Source organism: Lytechinus pictus, chromosome 18, assembly GCF_037042905.1.
Source record: "Lytechinus pictus isolate F3 Inbred chromosome 18, Lp3.0, whole genome shotgun sequence".
Lineage (NCBI taxonomy): Eukaryota > Metazoa > Echinodermata > Echinoidea > Temnopleuroida > Toxopneustidae > Lytechinus > Lytechinus pictus.
Window position 1 is genome coordinate 13,863,414 of NC_087262.1, and position 23,622 is coordinate 13,887,035.

General features: G+C 34.5%; 1 protein-coding gene across 1 annotated transcript; it reads left to right on the plus strand.

The window, feature by feature from the left end:
* On the plus strand, positions 1-17,506 carry LOC129281477 (tetraspanin-14-like). The gene is made up of 6 exons (XM_064113459.1): positions 1-54; positions 11,769-11,867; positions 12,601-12,732; positions 14,128-14,184; positions 15,392-15,508; positions 16,732-17,506. Exons 1-6 carry the CDS (start codon positions 1-3, stop codon positions 16,804-16,806), a joined length of 534 nt encoding a protein of 177 aa, XP_063969529.1. The 3' UTR covers positions 16,807-17,506.
* The last annotated feature ends 6,116 nt before the right edge of the window (positions 17,507-23,622 follow it).

Genomic DNA, 23,622 nt, shown 5'->3' on the forward strand with positions numbered 1-23,622 from the left:
ATGTTGCTTCTAGAAATTGGAGGAGGAGTTGCTATCTATTTCTACAGAAATCAAGTGAGTCCTTCCCTTTTTCATTTTATTCGTGGAAAGTCCCAAAATACAGAAAACATTACTTTTTTTTATAGGCCCACAAAAGTCAAATGATGAAAAATGGCGTGAAAATCATGAATATCAAAGCAACATGCTATAATGAAATTGTGAAGCAACTGAAGATCAAACCTGTTAGCAATTAATAAGTGATCAAAATGGTGTTCATGAATTTATCGATATAGCGCATAGATTTTGTAGTTCGATCAGATCATGTGCACACAGCACAGTGCTGCGGCGCATGGGAAACAAGTGATAATCGACCGCAAAAGCAGCACTATTTGAGAAGATTCCCTTTAGATGAGATTAAATGTGGATCAGTTTTAAAAAGCAACCCTCAAATCCGGATTGTTCAGGTCCTTGACCTTACACTCTATTAAGGTTTACCCAATATTGGGTAAAATGGGAACATGCATGTTGGTTGGGTAAATTTTACGCAATGTTGCGTTGAAATAGCCAAATATGGGGTTAAAAAAAATACCCAGCAAACATGCATGTTACCTTTCTACCCAATATTTGGTAAAAGTTTACTTGGTGTTTTAAGAGCGTAGGAATAATCCATATCCAGTCCTAATATGATCCGCATCCACAAATTCATGAAAGGCGTAGACTTCTGCCATCTTCCTTCTGATAATTTTTTTCTTTTTCAGGAAGTACATGTACTAAATTTCCCAAATGTTTGGGTATGCAGTTGTATAATTTTATTTGGTGGTGGGGTGGATAGTCTTGTAGATCAAAGGTGTATGCATTGTCGATTTTAGAACAGCAACATGTTTCATGATGGTGGCCTACTGTAAAACATAATTACACAATGCAGATATAAAGCGAAAGTTCTATTAGTCTGTGTTTATTGTCTCCCATTCCCGGTCGTAAAAGTAAACATATTTCAGATGTCAACTCGGAAGAATTATTTAAAAGCCAAAAAAGGTGCTTTTCGAAATATGAGCAGCTGTGAATATTATAACCTTCAGCATCGCTAATGTAGCAAAATGTGATGATAAACGCACTTGTGTTTTCAAACATCTTTAAATTTGCTCTTGCAGTCGCAGATTGCACATTACTTTGAAAAAATGTGCACCAGAGTTGACCCTTGTTATGATGGGTCAAACTGCGCACTAAGCTGCGCTGATATTAGTATTTGAGAGTAGGGGTATTTAAAGACGATTGACGTATAATCAGCTTTGAAATGTTGATCCTGAATTCAATCACGATTCATTATTGCTGTTTTAGTTTAAAAATCGAGATTGGGCACTCCCCAAGATGACAAAAACATTGGTGTTTTAAAGGCATTGTTTATGGAAGTACATAGTTTCCTTCTCATCTTGGTAGGAGCATATGGCAGCTTCTTGATTTTATAATCTGGCACTTCACCAAGGCATATAGCTCATATCTTAATTCATTCATTAATCTAATAAAAGTAAAGCAGAACAGATTCATGAAATAAAAGTTCAGTGTCAGCCTTGCCAGAATTAGATTCCCAGTTTTGGAGCATAGTCAAAAATACCCTCTTGACTTTTTTTTTAGCATACTACCTTTGCAGGAAGTTGAAAGGTAGTTTTCATTATTTCAGGAAGTTTGATTTTCCCTTCACCGTGTGAAGTAGAGTGAGCGAGCAAAAAGGGACTATAGTTCTCCCTTTTTCTATGGCCATTTTTAGAGCTTTAGGAAATATGAATTGTAGATTACATAGAGATATGCATCTTTCATGTGCCTCATCGTGTGTTCACACAACAAAAATCGTTCACCTGCTTGTTCATGATTGGTGTCAGAATAACGTAAAGTAATAAAAGAAAGATGATATCATATTTTTATTCAAGATGGGGGGGGGGGGGTATTCTGCTGTACAAGCCCTTCACTCGAGTTCAGGGTCTGAATGTGCAGTCTATAATGCCTTGTGTACTGAAGGCCCTCTCACCAGCTAGTTTGTGTAAGTCTTCCAGTGGAGACCCACTTGTTGGTCAAAGTTTCGATCAGGGTCTGTGCCTGCAGACTGGGGGTGCAAACAGGGTGAATATTACACAACTCCAAATATAAGATTAGAAAAACATTGAATTAAACAAACCAATTAATAGCTCTTTTATTCAGCCCCCAGCAAAAGTTTGTTTTATAATATATTAAGTTATGAGTTTTTCTCCTGTCTGTATTTGCACATATACACCCGTTGTTATGCATGGATTTATACAGAAAGAGCTGTTTATAATTATTCTGTCTATTATTCAAATGATTTATTTAAACCATGTTCATAAACTCTTTTTTTTTTTGTATATTGATAGATGCTACAAATACAATGTATTTCTATTTTTATCATTAAATTGGTAGGATATACATGTACGTCAACTGAGGCCTTGCAAAAATCTCCCCTATCATTTTACTGGAAAGGGTGATACATGTAGTTTACATTGTAATTATTTTAAAACCAACAATTCATTGAATTGGCTTGCTTGCACGTAATATTGTGGTTTGGATGAGTATAATACACTGCTGAGAAATACTTTAAAACCCCAACCAACATTGGAAAGAAAGAGTGTGGATAATGATGTCGGGGGAAATGTAGAAATTGTGACTTTTAGTATTCCACTGTTTTTTCTACTCTTAATTTGAGGCAATTTTTAAAAGAAGTTATATTAAAAGCATTAGGTATAAAAGTCAGAGGAATTTGGCTTCATGTCTTTGAGGAACTTTGTAATGGGAATTGATGCTTCAATTTTGTGGGACACTATGCAGCGTCCTATCATGTTTTGAGTCTGATTTTATGACCACTGCATTTCCCCATACATCTTTTTAAAGAAACTGGGTTTGTGGTTGAGTCAATTTAATGTTGTCAAAGTTTTATTTTGAAAGACAAAAAAAAGCATTTCAAATCTATTTGAAAGAGATGGAATCTTTTGTGTGTGAACATGGAGATTGTCCTTGCAGCTGTGTTGAATTGTCTTACAAATATCTGCTTTGTCATTTCATTGCAAAGGAAAATGACTAATTTTATGCTCTTGCGAAGTGTGAACTTACATTCATATACATGTAAATATACGGGTGATGTGAAAATAAGCAAATAGAATGTTTTTTGTACCTTGCTCTCACAGTGCGGAAAGGGGGGGGGGGGTGAGGCTTCACCCCCACACGTCAAAATAGTAAAACATGAAAATTACCATCAAATTGTGATTTTTATAATCATACATGTTAAGCACCCTTAGAAAAAAAATGTTCCACAGCCCCTGCAGTGTCTAGGTGAAGTGATCTCTTGAAAAGCGATTCCTAATGTTGTCTTCTGCAGTGCATCCTGGGCCTACTGTATGTATGTACATTTACTTTAGATCTCTACACTTCACTTTATGGCGTCTCTGAGTCTGAAGTGCATACGTATGACTTGTCTATTATTTATGATGAGTTTTGTTGAATGATCAGAGAGAAAATGAAGTAATTGGGTAATTGAATTGTTGGGTGGAGGCTGATTAATACTCAGAAATTTATGAAGCATTTTAGAGTGATGTGGTCAATCAAGCATGAATGTGGTACCCTATGTGTATGTTTTTTTTTTTTGGGGGGGGGGGAGGTACTCATATTATCATGTGATAGGTTCCAAGTAAATTACAATTATATGTAGAATTTTGAATCATTTTATGTGTGAATTAATAATCAGGCATTAAATTATTTCATACTTTATTTTTTCTTTCCATCTATGAAAAAATGATGATTATCATGAACATCAATTAACATTTAGGGCAATTCATTGGGGGGGGGGGGGGCAGCCTCATACAGATTGTAGCATATCAATGTATACATATTGTTGTCAGTTCATTTTTCCTTTATACAATCAACAAATGAAGCCAAGGAAATCATGTCGTCATCACCAGTAACAACCAACACAGAAAGTCAGAAGATGAAAGTGTATGAAATTTAACGTAAAGATGACAGCTCTAGCAAAATACATGTACAGTGTACAGTATTATACATTTACACTGTACATGTAGGCTAGAGAATGAGCAAGTTCAACAGATTCACATATATTTCAATTTTCCCCCCGCATTTTACCCGAGCCTTTCTGTTATAATCTTTTGAACCCAGGTAGGCTGTATTGCAGATGAGCTGATCATATGAAATGTCAAGGAAGATTTATTGAACATGTTAATCTTGACTTTCACTTGTCCCTCCTGATCTCATTACCTGAAGAGTGAAATATGACTTAAATGAGGGCGGGGACTCGGGAGAGAAGTGAGTGCTTGAAGCCTACATATCAGGCCTGCTACATATAAGACCCTGTTCTCATTACCGTCCTAAAACTAGTTTACTGGAAAGTATTTTAACGTGTAATGAGAATGGTTGAAATGGTCATGATCTCCCATACCAGTTCAGGAAACCACCTCGCAATGTAGTTTTCAAGATTGCTTTGCCTTGTTAAACTTGTTTTCGTGTAATTGAGGACACAATCGTTCTTCAGGAAGCGATCTGCATACATTTTGAGCGCGCTACTCCACACACTGTTTGTAGTAATGACTATGCTGCAGTTTCAAATTTTGCGCGAAACATGTCACCCCCACTAAAGGGCATTCCCATAGCAATTGAAAGTGGTTTTGAAAACCAAGATGGGAACACTAACAAAGCGATCTTCCAAACTGGTTTCCTGAATTGGTTTCCAGTTAACTAGTTTTAGAAAGTATAATGACAACATGACTTTAGTTTCTGTGGTAAATAGAGGGATAATGTGTTCTTTTTGGGCACATCTTTATAACGGCCCCCTTTGGCCCCTTTGAGCACTTATCTTTAATACAAATTTAGTAATTGGATAATGAAGCTTCACCCAAGATTTTATCTTGAAACATTTTCAGCCTATTCCATGCCTGAGAAGGGGCACCCTACCAAAATGAATTTTTACTGGTATACAAAATTGCAACATTTGTTCAACATTTTATTTGATTTTCTCAACCTAAAACCACAAATAAGGCACTTTGAAGTGGAATGGTGATGATGCTCTTTTGGGGGAATATTTACCAAAACTTACAATAGGCTTTAAGAGTTTCAGGAAAGAGTGCCATCCTATACTCTGTAATTATTGTTGAGGATCTGACTACAACAACAAAAATAAACAAAACCCTCAAATCTTCATACATGTACATGTACACTGTATAGTATGATACACAAAAAATTAAAGGCAAAAAGGAACTGGGAAGCTTTACTATTTGACACATGATACCACTGATATATTTACAGTTTCATTATGATGACGTATAAAGAAGTTCATAGAAGGACAGAAAGATAGTTTTATTTTCATTACAGCTTTTATAGGTAAAGTTCACAAAACAATGATTTTTTATCATGAATAGAGAAATACCAAGAAAACATGGTACTGAAAATTTTGATGCAAATTGGATGAAAAATCAGAAAGTTATATAAAATTAATAATGTTTAGAGTTTCATTTGATGTCAAAAATTTCATTTTAAATGTTGTCGTTTAAAGGTACATATAAAATCTTTTACTGTTTCACCAGGGATTGTTAAAACCATTCAGTACAGTTTTTACATTTGAATCGAAAGACATCCATCATAAAAAAGAAATTTATTTCATTGTGTGCAATGTATGTAGATGACTTTGAACAAAGAGGTTCTAAAGATATTTGTATATAAGGTTCTCCATGTACATGTAGTTTGGACTTTTCCTTGATGGGTTTAAGGGAGGAAGTTGTATGACGAGGTTTTGACGTCATCCCGAGGAGCTTTTGCGTAGGCTTAGGATCATATCTGAATCAGAAGGCAGTCACCTCGATGGGCAGGGACAAAACAAAGGACTGACAAGTGTCAAATCTACAATGTACACCATGTCATTTTATGAAATGATGTGATAATTGAATGTTAAAACTACACCAGTGTTTACAGATGACCATACAAATCATTTTACACTTGAGTTTAATCATACATGTACACTCTAAAAACTAGGGTGTTAAAACTGATAGCACTTGATGTCCCGAGAGGACCACACCCTCAGGTGTAACAATTACATCCTAGAGATTGAACACAACACTAAAGAGTGTAAGAGTAATATCCAAAGGTGTTTTAAGTACACCCATACATGATGAACTAACACTTTAAACACCAGAGTGAAGTGACTGGTGTGGTACATGTATGTATACCAAACACTACAGTTTCTTTTGTGATACAGTTCTAAAACAGTGCTGTGCAAACTACACCAGCACCAATGCTATATACAGAGGAGAAGAGAATACCACACCAAACAGTTAACACCAGTGTTAAATTCTTGGTGTCAGTTCAACACCCATTGGTGTTATTGTAACACATTGTCTTTGGTGTTATCACTCTATTTGATGCTGTGTTTAAAATGCATAGTGCATTCTTAACACCTGAGGATATGGACTGGTGTGGTGTTGTTCTTGATGCATTAATTTTTAGCTCTATCTATCAGATTGAGGCCCATTAATCCAAATAATTAAACCACTTTCACTTCCCTATCTAAATTTTATCCAGCTGTCACACTACGCACCTTCTCCTACATTTTTGCTTTAAGAGTTCTCGCTACTATTTAAATTGAAATGACATTGATGTTTAAACCCCATTAATTTGCATATCATTAGTGTTGTGTTATTTCCTTTCAGAGTTATGAGTTGTGCATGTATCCCCAAACAATTGAATAAAATAAAAAGAAATTGACATATTAAACTAAAAATTACAAGATACAGGTGTTTTTGACAATTAAAAAAAAGGTAGAAATTTGATCAACTGCATGCCCTCTGATATAAGGTACTGTACATTTATGATAATTGGAGTAGATTGATTTTAATGTATAGATTCTATATGCTGTGCCGAGGTGATGGTACCCCCAGACAGTCAAATGAAATAAAAATCTAGGTCCTCATTAGATAGACGAAGCTAAGTCCAGGCAGGTACTACTACGTACCTCTTTAAAAAAGCCGGAAAGGAACTTTGGGTGAAAACGTCAGAAAACGGGGCACATGCAGAGATAAAGTGTAAAGGAGTCAAATCTTGTACGTAAGCGCCGGCTCGGATGAGCGAGGGAGTGACTCACTGTATATCACATGGTTCTAGTGTGCATATAATAATAATGCACTCTCATGTTGATCTTAGTTTTTTATGTGCTTCATCAACAAATTCAGATCTGATATGCCCATGTTTGTCGCGAGTTCCTTCTCAATCTTGCTCAGTTCTCGAGTCTATAGCTACAGAAATATTTAGTGCTGATATTGTGTCATTGTATTATATATTTTTTTCTATTTATCCTCAATTGAGGTACTTTATTGTCCATAAAAATATCAAAAGATACAAGTTTTTACATCAACAAAATTCATATCATATCACTTCATTGTATTATGTAACATTGACATTTGTCTGAAGAGTTGTAGCAGTCAGTCTTTAATGAAATTTCTTTTTTTCCTGAAACAGACTGAATCTATTTTGTGTGAAATATTTTTTTCTAGTTTTAAATAGAGATATGGGAATGTTTTTAACATTCAAATTTTGAGAAAACATAACTTTTCCCCATTGGAAATTTGCACAAATTCGATATCATTTGTACATGTAGCCCTCTGAAACATTCTCAACATAAATTGCAGTGGGCGCAAAAGGAAATCATGCTGACTTTGTGTATGTATTTTGGTTTGTTGGCTTTGCATTGTTTTCATTGTACATGTACGGTTTAAAGTAGAGTTTGACCTTAAAAAACCAATGTTGTCGATTTCCAGTGGAAATGCAATGAGTCATGGCACCATGGACAAATACTTGATGATAAAACAGGATATATATATATTTTTTCCCCAAATATTAATGAGTTATTCAGGCATGTAAATTGACAAAATCAAAGAAAAGTGCCTGATACTGTTTAGAATTAGATTCATATAAAAAAAAATCAGCATTCATGCAAACAGGGCTTGGTGATACAAATCAAAAGACAGATTAAGACTACACAGAAAGTACATGTATGTACATATAGGCCCTAGAACCTATCTGGGTTTTGTTTGGGGTAAGGGATTAATTTTCAATTAATTTGCATATCTCACTTGCTTTATACCTAAACCCAATAGGCCCTATATTTTTCAATAAAATTTCCTTTTTTTTAACGGTCAAACCCAAACACTTATTACTACATGTACATGGTATAGGTGTATTCCTCTTCAAAGTTGTGTTTATAGTTTATGGTAGTTGGAAGCTCATGATTACTTCCTGCAAAATATTCCCAAACGAAACCAATCAACGATTATTAAGAGATTACACTAGTCTATAATTCATGTCATATGATCCAATGTTATCGCTTTATAACTCAAATATATCTCTTTTAAAGTCTTCAAATGCCACAATTAATGACTCACATCACTGTAAAGAAACAGGAGGAAATTGAATCTTTCTTGTTTTCCCCTCTAATTTTTCTTTCCAAGTTGAACTAGTGAAAGGTCACTGCAGTGTCAGGCATTCTTAAAACTCTGGCAGCTACATGTACATGTGCCAGTATTTTGCTCGTATGTGCCCGAGTAGAAAATCTTTCCAACAGCTGGCCGGGCTGTTGGAATGCTGGAGATATAAACTTAATCAGTAAATTACCATCATTTGGTTCTTCGTGTGGCCAATTTTGCGGGGTGGAAGGTGATGTGAAATGTATTGGAAAGCGATTGACTAGCCAATGATACCCCTTTCATTAATTCACCCTCAGATACTCTCAATCAGAATAGTGTGGGCCCAGCAACATAAGTTGCATCATTACATTCAAAATAGTCTTCACCTTTTTTTTTCTTACTTCATAGTGCAGCAGTATAAAATTGCAAAAGTCAAAGTTACATGTACATGTAAATGGTGATGTGTTTTTCTTTTATCTTTGCACTTATTATTCATCACAAAAACAATCAAAATATACCAAAAAATTCATTGCACTTCAATTACAGAGAACATTGATAAAACTGTGTGTTACATGAAAAAATATACATGTTGCATAAAAAAATGTTACATAAAAATACATAATACCTAAAAAAAATTGAATGGTGATGTTACAAGAAAGCTACTTGGATCAATTCACAGCAAAAACTGTGAGGTTGATTGTACACACCACTTACTACACCACACCAGTCATTTTTTTATACTATGGTGTTAAAATTTTGATGTTCAACACCTATGTGTGTCATTACAACACATTTTTTGTGCTTTAACACTCTTTGGTGTTATGTTCATTCTCAAGGTGTAATTTTAACACTTTAGGTGTGGTCCACTAGGGAGGGGACACAGAGTGTTGCCTTACAGGTTTCCTTATTTCTGTCATCTCATCAGAACTTGTCAACTAAGGGTGCGTTTATCCGCCACTTTTTCACCCTAGAATCATGATCTGAATCATGATTCAAATCATGATTCTGCAGAATCACGATTGCGTTTAGTCGAAATTGAATATAATCATGATTAGAATCACAAACATGAAACACGAAAAAAGGGGCGTTTGGAAAGACGTTTCTGCAGAATCACGTACGAAAATTTTCGAATAAACGATATCGTGATTTGAATCATGATTATATGACCTCACTGTGTCGGGCTACTTTCGGTTTGACTCTTGCCAAGCTCAAGGCTCTCTATATGCTCATTGTATGTACATGATTACTCTGCATGCATTTCTTGTCATGTTCAAGTTCTGTGTTGGTCATCGCATCGTCCACTACTTTTCATTTTTTGGTCATGTCTTCAACTTCAAGTTCTAGTAAATTAATTAACTGGACAGACAATGATCTCAGTTGTTGTTGAGTATAGAGTGTCAATATTAAATTGGATCTACGCTGAAATTCACTTCCGAACACCATTTTGGATAAACTAACAAGATGAATAGAAGCATATGGACCCTATATGATAGAATTAAACAAAATTAGGTATAGACTGAATTCTGGAAGCAAAAGATTTTTCGAGAGCCGAAACACGTGCGAAAAACTTCCTCTGTCAAACTGCGCACTAGTGATGCGCACTGGATTGGCCCGAATCTGAGGAGAAACGGCATTGGAATGAAGGTCGTCTAAACGCTGATTCTGTGATATCGTGATTCATGTTTGTGTTTTGAATCATGATTCAAATCATGATTCAAATCATGATTCTGGATTGAGGTCGCATAAACGCAGCCTAAGTACATCTTTTCAAAAATAGTAGTTAAATTGGCCCAGACAAAGTTTGTCAGATATGTCACTGAATCAGTACACAATATTATGTGACTCATTTTATCTGGGCAGTATATCATAACTTTATCTAATTAATATGCATTATTGAGTATTAATACAAATATGTGTTCATATTTTAATTGCCTTTAAATCAACCCTGCTGAACAAAGTTTATCTTGTTTTTACATCAAGTTCAACCATTCTTGGTTTAATGCCAAGACGTTTTGGGTTTTATTAGGAAATGTTTTCCGAAGCTGCATGGAGTCAGGGGAATTTTGTGCTATCGGATGAAGACAACATGTAACTGCTTTGTCCTTGATATTGTACAGTGTACATGTATGTTTGGAAACAGCTTGAATCTTCAAGTTCAAACAATGCAGAGGCAGATCCATGCACATTCTAAAAGCTAAAGAGTTTTTTAAATAACTACCTTATTTAGTCAGCTGGGTTTAGCTCATACATGTACGTCAAGTCATATTTTTTCCAAAAAAAATCCCAGTCAGAAATGACTGTTTTAATGAAATTTGACCAGAAAATTTTCAAATATGATTGCATCGACAGTTGCTCCCAGCTGATCCATTCATCTTTAGACATTTCTAAATAGATTTTTTTAAAGGACACAGTAATTTAGAAGGGGAGGTGGGGCAGAATTTTTTTTTACACCCCCCACAAAAAAAGTGGTTATCACTCCTAATTCATCAAAAGATTGTCAAAAAGTTGGACAAGCACCTAAAAAATTAGTCACATTGTCTCATAAAATAAAATAAAAAGGGAAATGATTTCTGGCCTTCACAGATTTTTGTAATACCTGTCTTTCCTCTTTTCTCGAGTTCTATTATGAGAATTTAGCAGTGTCTCCCTCAGGGCATCAGATGATTTAAAAAGTAGTCCCTTAGAAATGTAATTACTCCCTGACGGTGAGTATAAAGATTACCATCCTTTTCAAAGGATGCAAGTGCTGTGATGGGTTTCATTCCTCTGACCATCTTATTCACAGGTCGCAGACTGAATCCAGCAAACCACAATAAAACTTTGAGCCCATTCTTCTTCCTTTATTTATTTATTTATTTATTTTAGAGAGAGAGAGAAAGAGAGAGGGAGAGAGCACTGTCAGGGTTTTGTCATCAACCCCACAGTTTTTCCAAAAGTAAATACTGCCATCTGATGGTGAAAGGTGAAAGAGTCTCCAAGAAAAAGAATGTAGGGAACATGATACTTGTAATATTTCTTGTTATTTGAACTCCAAATGATTAGGGAAATATAGCACACCTTATGAATTTCCACGAATTCCAATTCATTGTTATTCTAACCACCCCCCCTCTTTAAATGCTCTAACTTTTTTTATCTGTTACAAGGCTTTGCTTGAATTGAAGTTGCTCAATTCAATCTTTCTCATTTTGACCATTCTTTGTTCACGATATTAGATTTACTTGCTCGTATTATAAAGCAGACCTCTTTTATGTGAAACTCATTTAAGGCATCCTTTGTTGAAAAAGAATGTCACCAATTCATTTTCCTGTTCATTTTCTTTTTATTTTACAGATTGAGACATTTGTAACAGAAAAGATAGATGATGTAGCCATTGTAAACTACAGAGACAACCCTGATTTTCAAGATATTATTGATGGGTTCCAGAAAGGGGTAAGTAGGATGTAAAATTTTATTTGTGCCATAGACATACAGTGAAGTTAATGTAATGAGCAGAAATCCAAGGGAGTCGTTCATGAAAAGATTTGTCAGACGTTTTTTTCTGTCAAGTCCACTTTTATCCAACAGTTACCATAGTAACAGTGCTTCTCAGCCAATGAAAATCAGGGAAAGTGGTCTTGCCGGACAAAAATGTTGATGAAGCATTCCCCAGATATCCATGAAGTCATGATACTTTAAGTTGCATTAAAAGTCATGATGAAATAGCTTTCCAGTTCATCTCAGTTCATTGATTCATTTCATCTCTAAAAACAAGGAGTAGATACATGTACATTCATCAGTTGTAGACAACTGGGAAAAAAACGTATGTGAAAGAAAGAAAAAATCGATGAATAGAAATTAGAACAATTTGGTCTGTATAAAAAATAAAGAACAAGAAATGCAATAGAAGGACTTACAATAAAGCCAAAAGAAGCCGTTTAAGGGATAGTCTCTGAAAAAAGACATTTCAACTGTATGATAATCAAAACAAATATAAATACATAAGGGACAAAATATATTTTCAATTAAATTATCATGAGAATGGATACTAGAAAGTGTTTATCAAACAAATTTCATGTAAATTCAATCACATGATACGCATTTAACCAACCAGTTGCATTGATTTTCTATTATGATGGATGTTACGTTATGTTATAATGAATAATTTCTCCTTGCATCCGAATAGTTGAAATGTTGCGGTGTTAACGGCTTTGATGACTGGGACCTGAACATCTACTTCAACTGCACGACAGTGGTCGGCCGGTACAACCCAGAGGCTTGTGGAGTACCTTTCTCTTGCTGTGTGCCAGATCCTGCTGTAAGTATCAACAAATTCCTTCTTCTTCAGGTCCTTTTGCACCCTCCCAACAAAAAATTGCCATGTATTTTGGATGTGTGAAAGCAGTGTACTAGTATCTCTGATGAAAACGCCTGTACATGTGTAGGTACTTGTCAAAATTACGACAAATTTTTGCATGGATGGTGTGAAAACAAATTTTGAGAACTATGAATATAAGCACATCAACCTGAATATATGTTTGGGGGGGGGGGGGGGTTGCATACTTTACCTACACTGGTATTAAAGTAACTCTGTTCCAAGTTTGGTGAAAATGAAATGGACTTTATTTTTACTGTGGAGCATCCTTATAAGTAACCAAAAGAATCTTGAATGAAATCACAAAATGCCTTTTTACTTTCATGTTCGATTATAATGTAATATTTGTAAACATGTTCAGTTTTGGTCCTTGGACCTTCGAATGATATCATTATGTGTGCTTATGAACTGAATGAATAAAGAAAAATGAATGACTGAATAAATGATATTAAATAATAAATATAGCTTATTCTTGCATCAAAAAATAGTTTTTTTGTCTCACCTGCATAGCAGAGTGAGACTATAGGCGCCGCTTTTCCGACGGCGACGGCGGCGGCGGCGTCAACACCAAATCTTAACCTGAGGTTAAGTTTTTGAAATGACAGCATAACTTAGAAAGTATATGGACCTATTTCATGAAACTTGGCCATAAGGTTAATCAAGTATTACTGAACATCCTGCCTGAGTTTCATGTCACATGACCAAGGTCAAAGGTCATTTAGGGTCAATGAACTTAGACCATGTTGGGGGAATCAACATCAAAATCTTAACCTAAGGTTAAGTTTTTGAAATGTCATCATAACTTAGAAAATATATGGACCTAGTTCATGAAACTTATACATAAGGTTAATCAAGTATCACTGAACATCCTGCATGAGTTTCACGTCACATGACCAAGGTCAAAGGTCATTTAGGGTCAATGAACTTTGGCCGAATTGGGGGTATCTGTTGAATTACCATCATAACTTTGAAAGTTTATGGATCTGATTCATGAAACTTGGACATAATAGTAATCAAGTATCACTGAACATCCTGTGCGAGTTTCAGGTCACATGATCAAGGTCAAAGGTCATGTAAGGTCAAAGAACTTTGGCCACGTTGGGGGTATTTGTTGAATTGCCATCATATCTCTATAAGTGTATTGGTCTAGTTCATAAAACGTGGAAATAAGAGTAACCAAGTATCACTGAACATCTTGTGCGAGTTATAGTAGTTTTCAAAATCAGCACTGCTGCTATATTGAATCGCGTGATGCAGGTGAGACGGCCAGAGGCATTCCACTTGTTTAAAAATAATTTTGGTAATTGCTTTTTCCTCTTTTCTCTTTCTCTGTATTAGGATACTACTGATGTTGTTAATACGCAGTGTGGCTATAATGTAAGATCACCGGATCAGGTAAGCACTATCATACCTCTCTGGTATACAGCCATAGAGGGCAGCATTCATCAAGGATATTTGTAAACAACCCACTTCAAGATCCAATAGATTTAACATGTTTTTGCCCTGTATCACAAGGTTATGCAATTGATTATAAAATGGCAAAGACCTAATGAGCTCATTAATCCATGTGTATTTTGATCAGAAGCCTGATTGAGATCCATTCAAAATGGTTGTTTCAAATGTGCAATTGATTGCAAATCCTTGCAGGGATATATATGGTCAGAAGCTCTTCCTACCGCAGGGTTTAGATTCAACTGAGGGAGTATGGTGATTTTCACTGCCAAACTATCCAGTGTGGATCCTTGTGAGGGAAGCTATGCTTTCATCTGTAGAGGGAGAGGTCCCCAAGTCACATAATCAGGGGGGGGGGTAATGTAACTTGTGTGAGTCTCCCTCTATTGACGAAAGTATAGCTTCCCTTTCACTAGGGGCCAAACTGGACTACTGGCAAATGTGCTCTGAGCCAATCAGATGCAAGGATTTTGGTAGCTTATAACAGTTGTCAGTAAAAATTAACTGCTTGTTCTATGAAATGCTCCCCAAGGATTCACAAACACAAAGCCTAGCAACTGATAGTAGATCATTGAAATCAGTTGTGCAAGCAGGTGCTTAGCTTTTGTGGTACTGGACCAATTAAAGTACTTTTTATTGCACTCACTCACTATGCAGTTTAGGGAATGCACAGAATAAAGATGAGGGAAGACAATTTGATGCTCAGGCTTCTTTGACATTCATGAATAAATGTATAGCCATGTACCTTGTAAACCAAAGTCTAATGTGACAAATCTTGTTTAGGTTTCGTAAACTCGGCTGGTGATACTTTATTTTCACATCTTGGAACTGCTTTTAGAGAGTACCCATTGGTACATATATGTGAAGTGGAAAGTGTTGTATTTCTGACCCATTATGTGGAAAATAATCACTTGGTTGAGGTTAATCATGATTCTTGCAAAAGGGAAATTTTAAAAACCCAATTTATTTTTTCATAATAATAATGATAATTTTTTCAGAATAATAATGAGAATTGGCTCCTCTAGCCCTCATCAGAGTGGATATGAGTGCTTTATGCATTTCATTATTATTATCGTTAATTTTATTATTATTATAATTATTCATGTATCCCTCTAATCTGTATCTCTTGATTTGATTGTTATCCCTCTAGCGTAACAGCGTATCAGAGAAGATCTATGAACAGGGTTGTATCTCTGCCCTGAAGGCGTGGCTTTCCACCAATCTTGTCGTGGTAGCAGTCGGTGCTGGTGCCATACTACTTGTACAGGTGAGGCGCGAAGCATTTGCAAGCCTATACAGTGTGTCCCATAAAAAAGAAACTGGGACTCTCCACTATTTTTTCTAACACAGTTGAAATCATTTATGGTGTTTAATATACATTTGCATAAAAAAATACCCTCAAAAAAGGAAAACTGGGATTCGTAACACACTTTTCTATCAGAGGAAAAATGATTTATGGTATTTAATATACATTGGCATGAAATTCAATATTTCATTTTCATTTTGATACCAACATGATTATACTATGATATGAAGAGATCACGCATAGATGAGCAAGAATAGTTTGAAATCTCAATGCCATGACCAAATTGCATAGGAAAATGGGTAAAAAATGTTAAGGATACAAGATCCTTGTAGAAAGAAAGGGATGGCTCATTAGCATTTCATTTATATTCTTTGTTAAATTCCTGTAATTAATCTCCCAATGAGAGTGGACTCAGATTTACAGATGAGTTTCTTTGCAAAGTGTTCCTGCATGCCCCAGAATTATTGCTTATTTTATCTGCCTTGCATGAACAATGTGCTAAGTATTTGGAAGAAGATCTTCAATCTTGCATCTTTGCATCTCTTCACTGCAAGGTAAATTTCCCTTGATACCTGGCCTCTATTCTTTATCATGAAGTTGGTGATTTCCTCTGGGGTTTCACAAGGGTTTATTCGGAATGGGCAAGATTTATCCACTTTGCATCTCGTTTTAAACAATTGTTCACAGTATTGCCATTTTGTAGCTCATTTCCAGCAACTGTTTCACAATATTTTTGTCAAGTCTGAGTAAAATGTAATCATTTTTAAAGCTCATTATTAACGGAAAATCTACATTTTGAAATTTATTCATTTTTTTGTGTTACCCTTTCTTTAAAATATGCCTGCTTGATAGAGATTTTATTATGAAATCTCTGTTGAGGAGACGATGGGGAAGAAAAATGCCCACGCTATCAATTTAAGTTCATGCCATCATGCTTATAGGAGCCTTATATTCGCCATCAAATTTGAATCCATTCTAATACATCCTTTGTTATTTAATAAATTTCTTGTAGTCTTGTTGACCCATCGTTAAACATTCTTCAGTTAACATTTTAGTGTGATTTCTAATTTTTGTTTAATCAGGGACACAGTTTAAATGCCATGATTGATATGCCATAAGGCATGTATTATGAATACAACTTTTGTTTTTGATATCATTATCCATTCTTTTCTCCCCGTCATTAGATTTTTGGATTCTGCTTTGCAACTTCCCTCACAAGCGACATCAGACGTCAGATGTCAAGATGGCGACGACATTAACGTATGAAACCTCGCTTTGTCTGGGATGTCAAATACTGGGCCGACCGTATGAAGCAAACGGCCTTCTGATTGGGCTGACCAAAGTTCCCTCTTGTAGAAACTATTTGGCTGACAACCTTTTATACTCAGCATGTTTGAAGCTAAACTCTAGGGAATGTTTCACCAGATTTTAGCCTCATGCTCACACTTTGACTTCAACATTGATACATTTTATGAGAAATGAAAATATTGTTATTGATCCTTTTGAACAAGAATCTACCTTTTATATTTGTTTCCCTTTCTTAATCACTTTTCTAGATATATTACCCATACTGTAGTACAAATTTTGAGTGATACTCCGTGTAATAGTGAATTTTCTGAAACCATGATGTTGCTTTCAGGGTTCTGTGACATGACAAAACACAGGTATCCATTTATTTTTAATTCAAATTTATTTGGACGTATCTACTCTCAGCCAATCAGAGGCTAGGATTTTAGTAGCTTATAACAAATAGTGAAAATCACAGACTGTTTGCTTGTTACATACTTCCCTGATGTGAATCACAGGTTCAGCAAAGCTGATATAAAAAGGGGGCAATTCCATTAAATAGGTACATCCGACCCCATGTATGTGAGTCCTTCATGAAATTTTCTGTCTCTAATTTCTGTTTTTTTTTTATAATCTGTAATATTTTCAAAGGACCATGGCTTGGTCAGTTTATGAAGTGAAGTAAAACTTGAGAGAAAAATGGGGGTTGAATACCGGGGGGGCCACTTCCATTGACGAGTGGATACCATGCGCGACCATGGGGTCTCGAAAAGCACCCTAAACACGTATTTTCCTTATTCTGAAAATGCACCCCTTAACAAGTATTGGCGTCTGAAACCCTACCCTTAACGAGTATTGGAAACGAAACGATACTCTTGGTAAGTATTCCCTGAAATGAACCCCTAAACAAGTACAGCGATATTTTATTGTTGTGTCACGGGTCCGTCGATCTGTCCTCGGTTTTGCCTTTTATACACCCCATTTGGTTTAGTACGGCCCCACCTTCCTCACCTCGCGCAAATCGGACTCTAAACACGTAGTTTTGGGGCAAAAAGGACATCCTTCATACAACATTTTAATTTTGTTTTATCATCTCCGCAAATTTAACCCTAAACACGTATTTTTCCTCGCGAAATAGATACCCTTTTTCCCTTATTTTTGTGTTTTTGACACCCTTATCACGTTACGTACGTAACGTGTCCTATCTTGAAAAAGATATCCTTTTTACGTGTTTTTTTGGTCGCGCATGGTATCCACTCGTCAATGTAAGTGGCCCCCCCGGGGGTTGAATGTACAAAAAGGTTGACTATTTTAGGAATTGCCCAAAAGATTTTTTAATGAACCTTTGTTTTAATAAGTTGCCTAATGAAAAAAAAACTTTGAGAAAGTTGTTTACAATCAATCATAATTTAAAGTACTGTACCATGCATTAAGGAAATAAAACTGTAAATAAATATGTATAATTGTATGATCCTACTCAATATAAGTTTTATGGCTATATGATTTATAAGATGATAAATTATTTTGAAATTCATTTAGTTTGTATTTAGCATCAACTGATCTGCACCAACTCAATAGCACAGGATACAATGCTTTCTTTATCTTAATATGTTGATTTCCTCAAATATTACTATGAAACATAATTTTTTAGAATGCTATAATGTAAAATGAATAGCACCAATTATGAAGACAATATATTATTTGCTCTAATTAAAATTATACTATTTAGTTTAATAAATTGCAGTGTCATGTGATGCCCCCCCCCCCCCCCTGAAAAATGTTTGGAGGTAGAAAGAAAGGGATAGAGAATAAATTAACCTTGTTTTGATTATTGAAGTTTCTTCTATGTCTGTTTAGTGGGTTGAGGAGGGGTAGGGGAAGGAAAGGGGGGAGGGGGTACTGGCTGAATACTATGTATTGTCACAGGTACGTGTATGAATTTGTGTCTTTCTTTATCAATAGGTACGTTTTACTAGAGTTTGTGATATGCTAGTCTTTCTGAAATACTTATGTTTATGTATTTGGTCGCAGGATAGCCAGGCTGAACTGTGTCTGATGACATGCCGAAGTTGAATTTTACTCTTTTTTTTTTTTCGTTTTTGGCCAGGGTAATTATGCTGCATTTCTGTAGAGCGCTTAGAGACTTCTGATAAAATATGTGTTGAGCGCTATCGGAGCAAGTTTAATTATTATTTTCATTATTAACAGGATGCTTGCTTATGCATTTTTTACATGAGTAACATTAGTTTGGTGTTAATATAATAACCATACAAAAGATTGTTTCTTGGAAGGGTAGTATACTTAACACTAACAGACATTCCAATAAACTCTAGGTAGTATCGTCAGGTACATTAACACTGTTTCAGGATTTTAGACACACTATTCAAGGCTTTTCTTTTATATTTTCTCCCCATAGAATACCATGGTGTAGTTTCATAAAACTGTTTGTAGGTTACGAACGACTGGTGATCCTTGTGGTAAATGATATACATTAATTTCAATTGGTTTTGATTTAGCTCCTAAGGAAGTGTCACCAGTCATCCAAAAAGTTGTTCATAATTTTGTTCGTAAAGTTGCTTTGAACATCTTTGTGAAAGACCCTCTTCTTTGTGGTTGTTCAACCCCTGGCCAACTTTTAACAGTGAACAAACTTTCATATTGTTCATTATCATTTTCATCATCGTTTTATCAGTTTAAGGGTAAGCGTATCTCGTGAAATTTAATATCTAGAGGTTTTCTTCTCATTGGGGTGTAACATAAAGATGATTGATAGACGTTTTTCACTTTATCGGTCTGAATGGACCATCATTCACACCAAGCAAGTCACTTGTATTGTAGATTTCCTGCATTAATATGCTGTCTGAATGATTAATGTAATATTCCTGAAGTATTGTTGTACTTACCTTACTAATTGTAAAATGTCAGTTGCCAATATTTGAGTGTGTTCATAATTTCATTTGTAATATTACAAAATTAATATTACATCATGTTGTTGGATTCAGTAGCGAATCTTTGATGAATAATAAATGAGAAAATATGTAAGCCATTACTATCATTGAGAATTGAAGCATTACATTAGGATAGGTTAATCTTTTGATCAAGTTTACAGCTAGGTTTTTTCAAGTGTGGAAAGGGCCTCATTGCCTGAGAAAGTTTCATATGATGTACATGCCATTGTGTCATTCACACTTTGCGATTTGTATGAGTTCGATTCCACATAGATGAGATTACTTTGCTTCAAGCTGTGCTCCCTAAAAGCAAATTAACATATCTTTTTTTACCACTATAATAAAATGAAATTGTATTTTCCAACCACAAGTTGAAATCTAAGAGATAATAACTTATCAAATTTTCATTTTGCCATTTTCATCAGATGAAGTTTCCACAAGCATTTCAATATTACATTTTTTCTTAGATATATAGTGTTTCATAACTTTTTATTTGATTTGGTAAAAATTCTCTTTGTCATTTGGTGTTGCAATCAGAAAAGCTCTTGAAGATTTCATCAAATGTTGATGCTTGTACTTAATCCAGATTTAATAAGTTTCTATAATAAGAGACGTAACCAAATATCACCCATTCAAGTGTTGACCTTCTGAAAGTGCCTTTTGCTTTTCTTTTGTTATTTTATATGAAACTACAAGTACTTTTCCGTGCAAAGATATGATGATTATGAAGTCTTTAATTCCAATAGGTGGTATATCCTTCTTTACTGCTTTAGAGCAAAACTCCTGTTTACCTTTTTTTATATATGAGCTTAAGTGGAAAAGTGATGTCGCAAAATGCATTTTCATGTGGTTGCATTCAAAATCAAGATTGAAACTGATATTGAAAGACACGTCTTTGCCTGAATGATGATGCAATGTGATATATTCAATTTTTATTTCATATGGATTTATAACCGTCTTGAAATGGCTCTTTGGATACTGACCAGATAGGAAGTAAATGTATTTTCATCAGTGTCAGGACTTAACCACTAGTGAAACTTGTTATTCATACTCTATGAGTTGTATATGAATATCATTCGTTATCTAGCTCTTTGTGAGTACCATTCTTATATCCTGTGTGGTTGCCATTAGAGCTGCATCAAATTGTTGATAGGTCAGTTATCCCTCTGGTAAGTCTGAACATGAGCTATGTCAAAGAATAGATTTTCTCAGTTTACTCATTCAAAATTCATTTACAATTCAAACTTTTAACATGTTAGCTGATAGACACCTACATGTACATGTGATGTATATTTACTTGATAATGAAATTATAACTACCATTGCAATTATATGATGAGAATTCTTCAGGATAATGTATGTGTGCCTATATTATGAACTCATGAACTTGTTTTGAGAATTTCAAGGGAAATCCAACTTCTGTAACACCTTTTTTTATGCCCCCCCCCCCCAAAAAAAAAATAATGATAATAAATTTTAAAAAAAATGTATCAAAGTCTGAAGAAAGTGGGCAAAAATTGTGAAAACAGACAATCTTGCTTAAGTTATATCTGCTGAAAATAAATAAATACTCTTTGATTTTTAGACAAAACATAAGTTCATGGCGGAAAAGATCATAACAATGATAAACAGATAATATTTCATGTTTCTGCAGCACTTCATACATCAAGAAAATGTCTAAAATTGCTTTCCATAAATATTATTACACTGGTCGTTAGATTCTGACTTGCCTTGTAAAAGATGTACGACCTTTCTTTACTCCCATAGAAGTGGAAATTACTTTATTATCCTTGTAATTTCTCCTTTGTAGAGGCTGATGCCATAAATATTTTTTTTTCAGTTTCTATCTCCCAAAGGGATTATTCTATAAATATACATGAGATTATGGCTTAATCTTGATTTAAAACAACAATATCTTGCTTGAGAAAATTGCAATTTTATCACTTTGTGGTAAGTGGGAGCGAATGTGAAATTTGTTAATAACTAAACCTCATGAAAATAATGATTCTGACGATCACAAGATGTATGATGATTGTACTAGACTTTACTTTCAGCTCATATATGTTTCTTTACCAGTTATTTCCCATTCATGACTTACGAAGTTTATTTGTTCACCCAGTATAGCTTTCATTTTCATTATTTTTCTGAATTATCGCCAGTGTGCTTAGAAATATTTGGTGTTTTTTTCAGAGAAATTATTTTATTTAAGTTGGATTTCCCTTTAAATATGTAACAGATTTCAACTTCCGTGCAGGAATCAATGCACATATATGTAAAAGATCATATAATTGTAATACAATTTGTACAGTATATACATGTATATCTTTATCATTATATACATGTTATGTATTCAGTGTAATGTAAATATATGATATATGAATATAAATGTATGACCATACTTGAACATTATTCTTCATGTGAGTATCTGTATACACAATGGACTTACTAGATAAATTTCCAATATATGATGCAATGAAATGATTTTGTTAGATTACAAAGATATTTATTTCTGCAAGATGACTTTTCTCATCAATTCTGTTTGAAGTTCTATACAGATTTGGTCTCAGATTTCCCTGATATCTATTTAAGAAAGCCTCTCGGGAGATAATGATTAAAAAAAGAGAGAAATAACAAGTCTCAACAAAATAAAAAATACACGTGAAGAGGCTTTATTGATATCTCATGACAAAATATTTTCAAGCATAATTTTCTTGCAACATTCCTGGGATTTTTGTTATTCTACTTTATCCCTGATAAGTTGAAACAAACTGACTTTTATGAAACATGTTTTGCTATCAGGTTCATATGTATTTGTCATGTAATTGTAGCATTGCATGAAATTTATCAGAATGTAAATATTGAATCACTTATATCTGTTGCTGACAATTTTGTAACAGATTTGACTTATCCTGTTAAAAAACAAACTTTCAATCACATCTGTCTATGTTTGTTTATTAATCAACAGTAAAGTTTATATTTATTCATTTTATATAGATACGTGTGTTTTTACATGTATTATGAGATTATTTTAGGTGTTATGTTAAGTCATTTTCTCTTTTATTGTCAATCATAATGTTTCATTTGCCTCAATTTTTTTTTCTGTTTTTTGTTTGTTTTGATAATTGGTATTGACTGATACCACTTTAGAATCTATGACCAAGGCCCTGTAACATAAAGCTTAGCGATTGATCATGAAGATGATTTCTACAATTGATTGCAATGATTATTGTATACGATCAATGGTAAAAGTAATTCCCAGAATCAATCGCTAAGCTTTGTGTTATGGGGCCTTGATATATTATTGGCCATTTTTAGTTTGTTTTGGTTTCATAAACCTGGGAAAAGTAAGGCAAAATGTGTACATCAAAATACTGACTGACATCCGGTATGTTTAGTTAGCATTTTTAAGGATTATGACTCCTTAAGTTTATCGAAATCCCAGGGGTTGGTTGACATAAATTTTTAGAATTTACTAGATCCATATATGTAATTGTACATGATTTTGATTATGTATTATGGCGTTATAATTCTTTTTAAAAATGATGTTATGTCACAAAATGTCAGGTGATCACCTTCACCATATAATATGAAAGTATTATCATGTTGGTTCATGCATATCTATAGTATTGATCACCTTTTCAAGCAATGCAACTTTTCACCCATTTCAAATGGAAGATGTACCATCGTATATTTGGATTGTATGTGTAATTGTTGCTGAATTTCTCAGTAGTTGGCTAAAATATTGATTGAGACAAATCTTGAAACTGAAGTTATTCATATTTTTTCTTAATTTGGTTATAAGCATAAATTCCTCACAATACAGGGTTTCTACAAGGAGCCA

What these genes read in the sequence shown, in the direction of transcription:
- LOC129281477 (XM_064113459.1), top strand. Translation starts at nt 1, where the DNA reads ATGTTGCTTCTAGAAATTGGAGGAGGAGTTGCTATCTATTTCTACAGA. An exon ending in TTGATGGGTTCCAGAAAGGG is followed by an intron (nt 11,868 to 12,600) that starts GTAAGTAGGATG and finishes GCATCCGAATAG; the next exon opens with TTGAAATGTTGCGGTGTTAA. An exon ending in GTGCCATACTACTTGTACAG is followed by an intron (nt 15,509 to 16,731) that starts GTGAGGCGCGAA and finishes CCCCGTCATTAG; the next exon opens with ATTTTTGGATTCTGCTTTGC.